Source organism: Pongo abelii, chromosome 9 (assembly GCF_028885655.2).
Source record: "Pongo abelii isolate AG06213 chromosome 9, NHGRI_mPonAbe1-v2.0_pri, whole genome shotgun sequence".
NCBI lineage: Eukaryota > Metazoa > Chordata > Mammalia > Primates > Hominidae > Pongo > Pongo abelii.
The window spans coordinates 74406553-74418568 of record NC_071994.2 but is presented as its reverse complement, the minus strand read 5'-3'; the positions used below and the strand labels follow the sequence as shown (position 1 = coordinate 74418568).

At 44.0% G+C, this 12016-nt stretch overlaps 1 protein-coding gene across 5 annotated transcripts in view; it reads left to right on the top strand.

Moving 5' to 3' along the window:
* Positions 1-12016, top strand: part of CLPB (ClpB family mitochondrial disaggregase) — a 147030-nt gene that overhangs the window by 46869 nt on the left and 88145 nt on the right. For all 5 annotated transcript variants that reach the window (NM_001133667.1, XM_054523845.2, XM_054523844.2 and 2 more), the window contains 1 exon segment: positions 9530-9633. In NM_001133667.1, the coding sequence (NP_001127139.1) occupies positions 9530-9633 (104 nt within the window).

The following is a 12016-nucleotide window of genomic DNA, read 5'->3' as shown; positions in this document are numbered from 1 at the left end:
AAGGGTAATAGGTTATCTGGAGATTATCCCTAGCCTTTGAGGGTTGTACTACCATGAGAGGCCAAATTTTGAGCTGGTTGAGAGAATGGCTGATAATCTTTCTTTTTTTCTTGCCCAGGCTAGAGTGCAGTGGCACAACCACAGCTCACTGCAGCCTCGACCTCCTGAGCTCAAGCGATCCTCCTGAGTAGCTGGAACTACAGGCATGTGCCACCACACCTGGCTAATTTTTAATTTTTTTTAAGACATAGGATCTCACTGTGTTGCCCAGGCTGGTCTTGAACTCCTGGGCTCAAATGATCCTCCTTCCTCAGTATCCCAGAGTGCTGGAATTATAAGTGTGAGCCACCATGCCAGCCAGAGAATCGCTGATATTCTTAAACCTTTGCCCAGTGAGTGCCTGTGGAGTAATTCCTTTGAGTGGAGATGTTTCCTGATACAGAAAAACATAATTGAGTGGCCTGGTGTACTCTGCCTCCTTTAATCCAGCTGTTAAGACCATGAAGGCCTAGCCTTATACCACAGCCCATTTGGTACCAGCTACTCAGATTTAAGACAGTAATAGTGAAACACACACCTACAACATGGCAGCCAGTATGCCAGCACCAGAACAAAGGAGAAGTTGCTATTGTCCTATTGTCCTTTAATGGATCACCTCCAGTAGCAGTGCCTACCTTCCTCTGTGCCATCAGATTTGGTTCTTATTGCTCACTCTGTGTTCTGTATATCAGCCAGGTGGGCTGACTCACCATCATCTCCCCATGTAAGTCACCTTCTCCCAAATACTGTTTTGAGTTGGGGATTTCTTTCTGCTTCAGCAGAAAATAAAAGAGGCAGAAATCATTCCATTTCCATTGTCTCCTTACTGCTGCTCCTGGATGCTGCTGCTTTTGCCTTGCCTTGACTTCTGGTACCAGTGTAATCCTTGGTTTCTGGCTACTCACTTGGTTTATAATCTGTTCTACCTCACCCTCTAGTTCTTGACCTCTGACCTCATGTACACCTTTGCTGCCTGGTGTGTGGCCCTTAATTTTATTTTGATTGTGAACTTCTTGGCACTCCCTGGTGTTGGCCTACTGCTGAGCCTGTTTTCACCATCCCTGCCTTCGATTTCTCTAACCTGGCTAGCCTTCTACCCCGTTTCTGCCCTGCTATATGCTATATGCTATAGTTTCAGTGAGGTTCTTTTGGTGATCAAAGCTAGTGGTGAATCATACTCTTATAGCCCTCTAGCCCGATCTGGGCTGGCTTCTCCAAGAAGGGCCTGACCCATTTGGAGCTCTTGGTTAGATACTTTATAAGTACATGAAGGCTGTTGAACAAAAAACCTACTGGCCATATGTCAAGGTGTTTGATGCCACTGTTGATTACTGACTGAGCAGCCATGGTTTCTTTAGCCCTGTCTATACCCCACAGTGGTGCTGCTGCCTTTTGAGTATTATTAAAAGTGAAGGGAGGGCTGGGCGCGGTGGCTCACGCCTGTAATCCTAGCACTTTGGGAGGCCGAGGCGGGCGGATCACAAGGTCAGGAGATCGAGACCATCCTGGCTAACACGGTGAAACCCCGTCTCTACTAAAAATGCAAGAAATTAGCCGGGCATGGTGTCGGGTGCCTGTAGTCCCAGCTACTCAGGAGGCTGAGGCAGGAGAATGGTGTGAACCCGGGAAGTGGAGCTTGCAGTGAGCCGAGATTGCGCCAGTGCACTGCAGCCTGGGCGACAGAGCGAGATTCCGTCTCAAAAAAAAAAAGTGAAGGAAATCTCTGAGGTTTCGGGATGAGTCACTATCTTGGATGCTTACCCTCTTTGGCCTCCAAGTTTGTGAAGTGAATTGCCTATTCCCTTTGATTGGGTTAGCAGCCCCAGGGTCGATCCTATTCACTCTCTTCTCCCCACCCTGCTAGACCTCTGTCTGCCCTCCAGGACCAAGGGCAACATACGTGGTTGCTTGGACACGTCCTGCAGCCTGCAAATTGGACAGATGGAATCAATACTCATGAACCTGGAGAGGCCCAGGTAGCACAGTTAGTGACACTAGCTGCCTGGAGGGACAGCCTGCCATGGGAGGGGGTGTGATTGAATGGTGATTGGACACAGCAGCTGAGGATTAACCAAATTACGTCCCTTTGAGTTTAGATCGACACTTGGATTTTAACACACATCAACTTGTGCAGAATATAGAAGAGCTGCCTTCTTAACACAGGACTATGCCAGCATGAGTGCTAGGGTGGTCAGGTATAGATCTGGTGCCCATCACAGCCCAGATTCATGTGATTATTGCTAAGATTATACAAACAGAGGGTAAAGAGCTTAGATTTGTGGAGCTTTTTTTTTTTTTTTTTAATATGTCAGGCACTGTGGAGTTTTACATACTTATAACCTGCACGGCAGCCATCATTATCTCCATTATTCTGGTAAGGAAATGAAGGCCCAGAGGTGTAGTAACTCGTCCAAGAACACACAATCAGTAAATGATAGAGCTTTGATTTGAACACAGGTCTCTCTGTGCTTGTTATAAAATGCCATGCTGTCTTCCCAATTTAGATGTCTTAATTGGTATGTCTCCTGACTTTAGTAATAATAACTAACATTCATTGAGCAGTTGTTATGTGTCAGACACTGTTCTAAGCTACTTTATGTGTATTAACACAACCAGATGAGCTACTCTTATTATCCCTAATAATTGTTATGAGGCCACAAAATGGTGGTTTTCTAATTTCATCCTTCCTTCTACAATTATTAGTTTTCATTCTATAGTAAGACAGAACTTTCCCTTCCCTCCCGTTTACTTATTAATTTTCAATGTGGACTTCAATGGAGAATCTTATTTTACTCAGTGGGTTATAATTATTTACAATAATGTCATTATTCATTCTGATGCTCTGATCATCCCAGATTTTACAGCCAGTTTTCTTAATTTCTGTGCCATACTACTTCTCTATCAGACATTGTTTTGCAGTGCTTTCAGTTAGTTTGCCTATCTGTATCTGCCTTTTTGTACCCTCTTGGCTTTAAACGTTCTGGGAAATAGGAAGACTGACTAATGCCAATCTTAATCCAAATTGTGTATAAACTGAGAGTAAATAGTCTCCAAATGAGAACCCGAAAGACTTCTATGAATTAAACATGTGAGTTTTAGACATAGATTTTAGCTGCTTAGAGACCCTTCTCATTTCTCTTTGAAATCTTAATTCATATTCTGGATAAATTACCTTTGAAGGTAATTTTAAAAGTTGTTTTAGGTAAGGTGAGTAGGCACAGAAGACTCAACTGATTTAGGTCACATATAGAAGAACCACTCCTATGTAGGAGATGGAGTCTGGTTTTGGGCTTACCTATAAGGACTGTATCTTTGTGTGCATGTAAGTTAGTGAAATTCATTCATTCGTTCAGCAAGTAATTGAATCAGATACTGTGCCTGTTGAAGGTAATGAAATTCAAACCAAATGGTACGTGGGAAACTATCAACATTACTGGTTACAAATACTAAAAAACTGTCAAGGAAGAGAAAACAAACTATAGTTTGGCTTTTTAATAGTTATGATAAGTAATTTGTTTAAAATGCTTACCACTTCTGCTTGCAGAAGCATTAGCAGTTTTGAAGGTTAGTAAGCAAAAGATAGACACCCTAAGAGAAAGATGGGCAAAGGACCTTAATAAGGGATTTGTGAAGAAGAAGCACAAGTGACTATTAAACATATTTTAAAAAAATTCATCCTCACTAGTAATCAAAAAATGCAAATTGAAAGAGTAGTGTGATTCTATTTTCTGTTTTCCAGATTGACACATTCTGGAAAAGAAGAAAAAACTACTCTATTTTGGTAAAGGAAGGCACAGCAGTTACTCTCATACAGCATACTTTGCTAGTGAAAATAAAAATTAGCACAATCTTTTTGCAAAGCAACTTTGTAATATTTATAAAACTCTTAAAATGCTTATACTTTTCGATGTAAATTTTATCTCATATGAATTTATCCAAAGGAAATAATCAGAAATATGTTACTAAAATATTTAAAACAATCTATTGTTTTATAATAGGGATTGGTTAAATCAAGCATGGAATAGTCTTATAGTGGAATACTGTGTAGCCATTTAAAACAATGTGGGTTTTTTTGTTGTTGTTTGTTTGAGACGAAGTCTTGCTGTGTCACCCAGGCTTGATGCAGTGGCGCGATCTCGGCTCACTGCATCCTCCACCTCCCGGATTCAAGCGATTCTCCTGCCTCAGCCTCCCAAGTAGCTGAGATTACAGACATATACCACCACGCCCAGATAATTTTTGTATTTTTAGTAGAGACAGGATTTCACCATGTTGGCCAGGCTGGTCTTGAACTCCTGACCTCCGGTGATCCAGCTACCTTGGCCTCCCAAAGTGCTGGGATTATAGGCATGAGCCACTGTGCCCGGCCAGTAAAACAATGTAATAGACATATAATGCATGGAAGGATGTATGTGCATTCAGAGAGAAAGTTTATATATGATTCCATTTTTATAAATAAAAGTATGTATATATCCATTGAAGAAACTGGAAAGATGTTATATATTCTAAGACCTTTTCTTTTGGTTATCTATATTTTCTGGTTTTTTATAGTGAACATGAGCCCTTTTTTATTAGAAGGGAAAAAAATGTATTAGTGGGAATATTACATAAATAGCAGGAAGAAGGGAAGCTAACATATGGAGTCCCTGCTTCTGGTCCTACTCCCTCTTCTCACACAGCCACTGGAGTAATTTTTGTAATTGCAAAGGTTTGGAAGGAAACTTGCCAATCTATAAACAGTAGTTACTCTTGGAATTTGGACTAAGGAGATGCATGTAAGGGGAGACCTTTAATGTTCCCATGTGCTTGAGAAGAATGTGTGTTGTACTGCTGTTGGATGGAATGTTCTGTATAGGTCTGTTATATCCATTTAGTCTAAAGTGTAGTTTAAGTCAGACATTTCCTTACTGGTTTTCTTTCTGGATGACCTGTCCATTGCTGAAAGTAGGATATTGAAGTCCCTACTGTTTCTGTAGTATAGTCTGTCTTTCCCTTCCCATTGATTAATAGTCACTTTATATATTTAGGTGCTGTGATGTTAGGTGCATATATATTTACAATTGTTATAGTCTCTTGATTAATTGACCCCTTTATTATTATATAATGACCTTCTTTGTCTCTTTTTACAGTTTGGACTTAAAGTCTATTTTATTCCATATGAATATCGGTACCTCTGCTCTCTTTTGGTTCCCATTTGCATGCCATATCTTTTTCCGTTCCTTCATATTTAGTCTATGTGTGTCCTTATAGGTAAAGTGAGTCTCTTGTAGGTAACATACAGTAGGGTCTTACTCTTTTTAATCCATTTACATTCAAGGCAATTATTGATCGGTGAGGACTAACTTCTGACGTTTTGTTGTTTTCTGGTTGTTTTGTAGATCCATTGTTCCTCTTCCTCTCTTGCCGTCTTCCTTTGTGATTAGGTGATTTTCTTTAGTAGTATACTTATATTCCTTACTTTTTGCCTTTTATGAATCTACTTTAGGTTTTACTTTGTGGTTACTTTATGCTTTTATTCCATACCCGCCACAAACATATTCTGTATTTTTAGTGTCACAATTTACATATTTTTGTATTATATATCCCTTAACAAATTATTGTAGCTATTATTATTTTTAGCAGTTTTGTATTTTGACCTTAATACTAAAGATAAAAGTGATTTACTTACCACCATTTACAGTATCATAGTATTCTGAATTTAACTATGTACTTACCATTACCAGTGAGGTTTTTGGGGTGTTTTGTTTGTTTGTTTTGAGATAGGGTCTCATTCTGTCACCCAGGCTGGAGTGCAATGGTTGATCTCAGCTCACTACAATCTCTGCCCCCCAAGCTCAAGTGATTTTCCTACCTCAGCCTCCCGAGTATATGAGACTACTGGCATGTGACACGACGCCTGGCTAATGTTTGTATTTGTTTGTCTGTCTGTTTTTGTTAGAGATGGGGTTTCAGCATGTTTCTCAGGCTTCCAGTGAGTTTTATACTTTCTTGTTTTTGTGTTGCTAGTTAGCATCCTTTTCTTTCAACATGAAGCACTCTCCTTAGCATTTCTTATAAATTTATTACCATCAGACCTGTCTAAGAAATATAAGACTTTCTCTGGGAAAGTCTTTATCTTTCCTTGATTTCTGAAGAAGAGTTTTGCTGGATATAGTCTTAGTTGGCAGGTTTTTTTTTCATTCAGCATTTTGAATCTATCATCCCGTTCTCTCCTGGCCTATAAGGTTTATAATGTGAAATCCACTGTTAGCCTTATTGGAAGTCCCTTATATATTACTTGCTTTTTTTCTCTTACTGCTTTCAGAATCCTTCTTTATCTTTAATTTTTTTTTTTTTTTTTGAGACGGGGTCTTGCTCTGTCGCCCAGGCTGGAGTGCAGTGCTGTGATCTTGGCTCACTGCAAGCTCCGCCTCCTGAGTTCACGCCATTCTCCTGCCTCAGCCTCCCAAGTAGCTGGGACTACAGGCGCCAGCCACCATGCCCGGCTAATTTTTTTTTTGTATTTTTTAGTAGAGACGGGGTTTCACTGTGTTAGCCAGGATGGTCTCGATCTCTTGACCTCATGATCTGCCCGCCTCGGCCTCCCAAAGTGCTGGGATTACAGGCGTGAGCCACCGTGCCCAGCCTGTCTTTAATTTTTGATAGTTTGATTATAATATGTCTTGGTGTAGTCTTTTTTGGACTGAATCTTATTGGAAACCATTGGCCTTCCTATTTTCAAATAACTGATTTTTGAGTTCACATATTCTGTCTTCTGCTTGATCAGTTCTGCTGTTGATGCTCTATGTTGCAGTTTCATTTAATTGATTATATTTTTCAGCTCCAGGATTTCTTTTGATGTTTTTAAAAAAAATAATTTCAATCTCTTAAATTTGTTTGGGATATTTATTGTTTTCCCGATTTTGTTCAATTGTTTCTCTATATTTTCTTAATGTTTGCTAAACTTTCTTAAAACAATTATTTTTAATTATTTGTGAGGCAGGTCATGAATATCCATTTCTTTAGGGTTGGTTACTGATCCTTTATTTTGTTCTTTGGGTGGGATCAAGTTTCCCTGATTGTTCTTGATTCTTGTGGCCATGCTTTGGTGTCTGAGCATGTGAAAAAGTAGGAACTTATCCAGGCTTTGCAGATTGGCTTTGCCTGAGAAAGCCCTTCACCATTCAGCCTGTCCAGAGATTCTGGGCAGGCCATCTTGTGTGGTTCATGAATGAGCTTGGTGTTGGAGTCCTTAGGCAGGCTGGCCTGGTGCCTGGGTCAGCAGGTGAGTGGGCCTGGTGCCTGGGTTCTTAGGGTTGAGCTTGGAGCCTGGGCCCACTGGAGTGGACCTACTGATTGGGACCACAGGGGTGGGCTTAGAGCCTGTATCTGCGGGGGCCAGCCTGAAGCCTAAGTGCACAGGGACTGACCTTGGATGGCATGGGCCTTGAGCCTGAATCTGCAGGGAATGGTTAGTCATTGGGATTGACTTGGTGCCTGCATCCATGTGGACGGGCCTGGAGCCTAAGTCCACAGGGGTTAGTCTGGTACTGGGGCAGACTTGGAGCCTGAGTTTATGGGGGTTGGGCCTGGGCCCTGGGTCCACAAGGGCTGGCCTGGAACGTGGGTATACAGGGATAGTCCTGGAGTCTCAGCCCATGGGGGCCAGGCTGTTACTGGCATCTGTTGGAGTAGGTCTGGACCTTGAGTCTGCTGGAGCAGGCCTAGACTTTGGGTTCACTGAAGTCTGCGGCATGGGGACTGGCCTGGAGCCTGGCCTGGCCTATTCCTGGGCTGGCACGGAGCCTGGGTCTGTGGGTGATGGTCTAGAGCCTGGATGTGCAGGTGCTGCCCCAGAGGGTAGGTCTGTGAGGGCTAGCCTGGGTACTAGAGCAATGAGGGCCAGCCTGGGACCTGGGTCCATGGGGGCTATCCTGGAGTCTGGATTTGTGGGAGCCAGCTCAGTACTGGGTCTACTGGGATGGGCCTGGGGGCTGCTAGAGCTGGTCTGGAGTGTGGGGCCACAGGGACTGGTGTGAAACTAAGCAGGCCTAGAGCCTGTGTCCACAGGTGCTGGCCCAGTGCCTAAGGCCAGGGGTACTGACCTGGTGCTAGGGCAGGCCTAAAGCTCTGAGCTGTGTGGACTAACTTGGCTGTGGGCTGGGCTGGAGCCTGGGGTGGACCTGGAGGCTGGGTCTGCTGGTGTAGGCCTGATAACTAAGGCTGTCAGGCCGACCCAGTGCTAGGGCAGACTTGAAGCCTGGATTCATGCGCCAGCCGGTTCTGGGGGGAGTCTAGAGCCCTGGGCCACCAAGGCTGCCCTGGTACTAGGATGGGCCTGGAGATTGAATCTGCAAGGCGGGCCTGAAGCCTGAGTCTGTAGGGGCTGGGCTCGTGTTAAGGTGGGCCCAGAGTCCATGACTGCTGGGGCTGGCCTGGCACTAGGGCCAGAGTCGGGCTGCTAAGGTCAGTCTGGCTAGGAGGCAGATCTGGAGCCTGGGGCTATGGGGTATGGCCTGGCACCAGGGCAGGCCTAGAGGCTTAGTCTGAGGGTATCAGCCCGGAGTTTGGGAGCCTTCCAGGCACTGAGTTTTACTGGAGTGGGCCTGGTTTCAGGGTCCAAGGCAAAGTCCAGCCCTCACTTCCCTCTCCTTCCCCCATGAGTATATGTCTCTCCATGTGTACCGCCTGGAGTTGGGGGAGGGGTGATATGGGTAAGAGGAAACTGTCTTCCTACCCTCTGTAGGTAATCTTTTCTTTACCTCTGTGCTACGCCCAGGTGCTATAATCTCTCATTTGGTTTACTTAGCTCTTGTGAATGTATTTTTGCATGTGGATAATTGTTCAAATTGATGTTTCTGCTGGGGAGCAAGTGCTGGAGAGTCCTGTTCTGATGTCTTGCTGATGCCGTAAGGGCTTTCTTGATCCTGTTTCTTGGTATGCTGCACGTTTCTCCTGTCGTAACCTTTATTACACTTTGAGCTGTAGCTTTATACTTAATTATTGTTTTTCTCGGCAGACTGGCCCTAGCTTCTTGAGGTCACAGACCTCAGCACCTAAAACAGGGACTAGAACATGGTAGGCATTTGATAAGTAATTGTTGGATAAACAGTTTGTATTTTATAATTGTGGAAACTGGGCCTTAGAAAGGTGTTAAGTAACTTGTCCCAAGCTTCTCAGCTGATAAGTTTCAGAGGCTGCTGCCTTTTTTTTTTTTTTTTTTTAAATGAAGTTTCACTATGTTGCCCAAACTGGTCTTGAACTCCCGGACTCAAGTAATTCTCCCAAAGTGCTGGGATTACAGTCATTAGTCACTGCACCCGGCTAAGATCTCCTGTCCCAGTCTTTCCTATCCCTGTCTTTTACACTCCCAGAGTTCATGGTTTTTTTCCCACCGTATCACTCACATGAGCAGAGACAGCTCCAATGCCCAAACATGCTTCCGGATCTGGGTCTGTACCTCCTGGGCCTTTCTTGCTTTTGACACTTCTGTCTTTGTGATTTCTTCTAGTGTGGTACAGGTCCTGCTTGCTGCTGGGGCAGATCCAAACCTTGGAGATGATTTCAGCAGTGTTTACAAGACTGCCAAGGAACAGGGAATCCATTCTTTGGAAGGTAAGTGTGGGCTGTCCTGCTTCTCTGAGAGCTCTCCTCTTGTGGCTTTCATGCAGCCTTGCTCTGTGGTGTCAGCTCTACCAGCAACTCAGAGTGACAGCCTGCATGTTCTTTACCTCTGTGGACTCATGGAGACCCCAAAGGGCTTGGAACAGCTGCCTTTCACAGTCCCCTGGCTCTAACTTTATGTCACTTCAAAAGAAGTCTTGGGGAAAGAAATAGAGGCTGATTTCATGACCTAATTGCGGGTAGGAAGTACATTTCAACTGGTGTTTTCCTGAAGTGCTTCAGCCTGGAGAGCCGCAGATGAGTGGACAAAGGAGCAGATTTCAGTAAAATAATTAAGGCAACTGCATGGAATGTGGATTTGTTCGTCTCCTGTTTCCTGCAGACTTACCTTGCCCCATTCCTGCCCCAGAACTAGACAACAGCCTCACTGGATTCCTCAGTCTCAGAAGTCCCTAAATACTACTACTCTGAATACTGCTTTTCCCCCTCCTAAATGTAAAATGCAATCCTGTCTCTGGGACTGTCCCCTCAACTTACTCTATGATCCAGGACAAACAGTGGACCTTCTCTGTGCTTTGATGTCTATCCTCATAAAATGAGGTCATCATCAGTGCCTCCTCTGGGATGTCTGGGATGTTGTGTTGGTGGTGGTTTGAACTTCAGAATGAAGAGCCTCTGGGATGAGTCTTGGGGATTGAATGTCCAAGGTGGGTGTTTGGGTTTGCACTAGGGCTCGATCATGTGTCTGTTGGAGGGTACCTCAGCAAGTCAGTTTATGTTGTGTCTAGTGAGTACTTCTTCCAAAGTGGGATTGAAAAAAACAGCTGGTTGCTTTGGCTGCGGTCAGAAATGAGTATTTTACATTTGAGCTTTTGTTTATCCACACTGTCGCCACTGCTTTCCCCTTGTCCTGGATCATTCACAGAGGCTGCAATCTCTCTGAGATTGCCAGCAGCAGGGTGGCTGAGCAGTGGCTGCTTTAGTGTTAGCAGTGATGCCAGGAGGACAGACAGCCTCTCTGACTGCCTGAGAGCCAGAATATTGACCTTGGGGGAAATTCAGCCAAGGGGAGCAATGTGCTCAGCCTTCAGAGCTGTAAGGCTGCCAGACTGACGTGGTATGTGGTAACTCAGAGTAGCGGTGTTGTTGCTGCCCCGGGGAGAAGGTTTCTCAAATCAGTGGCATGAGAGGAGTGTCCAAGAACATTAAGGCATTGCTGCCCAGGTAAAGTGTGAAGTTACCCTCTCCCTTTCCTTCCACCTCTCTAAACCTGGTCCTTCTCTTAAGGCTCCATTGCTAAGGCTAGATCCTCCACAAAGGCTTCCCTGACCTTGACAATAATTGCAACCTGCCCTCAGCTGTTCTTTTGAATGTTCTCTAGATCTTGGCCTCTTGTATGGTTATTTGAACTCTCATCTACCCATATGTCCTTTCTCTCCTCCTCATGTGCAGGCCATGATCTTTGTGTCCTTGGATTCCCCACTGAGCCGGAGGAATTGTGTTTATGTTTTAAACAGAGAATTTCATGAGTACCACCTTGCCCTCTATTTGCAGCCTGATATGTGGGGACTCAGCTTATGGGCTATCCTCTTCTTATTCAGGCACAGCATTGCAGTGCTCAGCTCTGTCTTCAGTTTAGGTGCTGATATGGTTTGGCTGTGTCCCTATTCAAATCTCAACTTGAATTGTATCTCCCAGAATTCCCACATGTTGTGGGAGGGACCTAGGGAGAGGTAATTGAATCATGGGGGCCAGTCTTTCCCATGCTATTCTTGTGATAGTGAGTAAGTCTCATGAGATCTGATGGGTTTACTAGGGGTTTCCCATTTTTGCTTCGTCCTCATTTTTCTCTTGCCGCTGCCATGTAAGAAGTGCCTTTTACCTCCTGCCATGATTCTGAGGCCTCCCCGGCCATGTGGAACTGTAAGTCCAATTAAACCTCTTTTTGTTCCCAGTTTCAGGTATGTCTTTATCAGCATCATGAAAACGAACTAATACAGGTGCTCTCACCAAAAAGCAAGGTGGAGCATTTGTTGAGAGGGCAGGGCCAGGTAGACAGGGGGGATTCTTTTGAGTGCCTTCTTATCTGCTGTCAGGATTCTAGCAGGGATTTTTTTATTTTATAAAACTTTTTTTATTTTATAAACTTTTTTTATTTTATAGAATCTGAGAGCTATGAAGCCATCTAGTCCAACTTCTGCTGTCACACTGATCTCCACGATGTACATTCATGTTTTGTAGCTTTGTATTTTAATGGTAACCTCCAGGGTGATACTCACATTCAACACTGTAGATCAGTAGTCAGCAAACTTTCTAGAAAGAGCCAGATAGTAAACATTTAAGCTTTGTGGGCCAGTTGATCTCAGTTGTGACT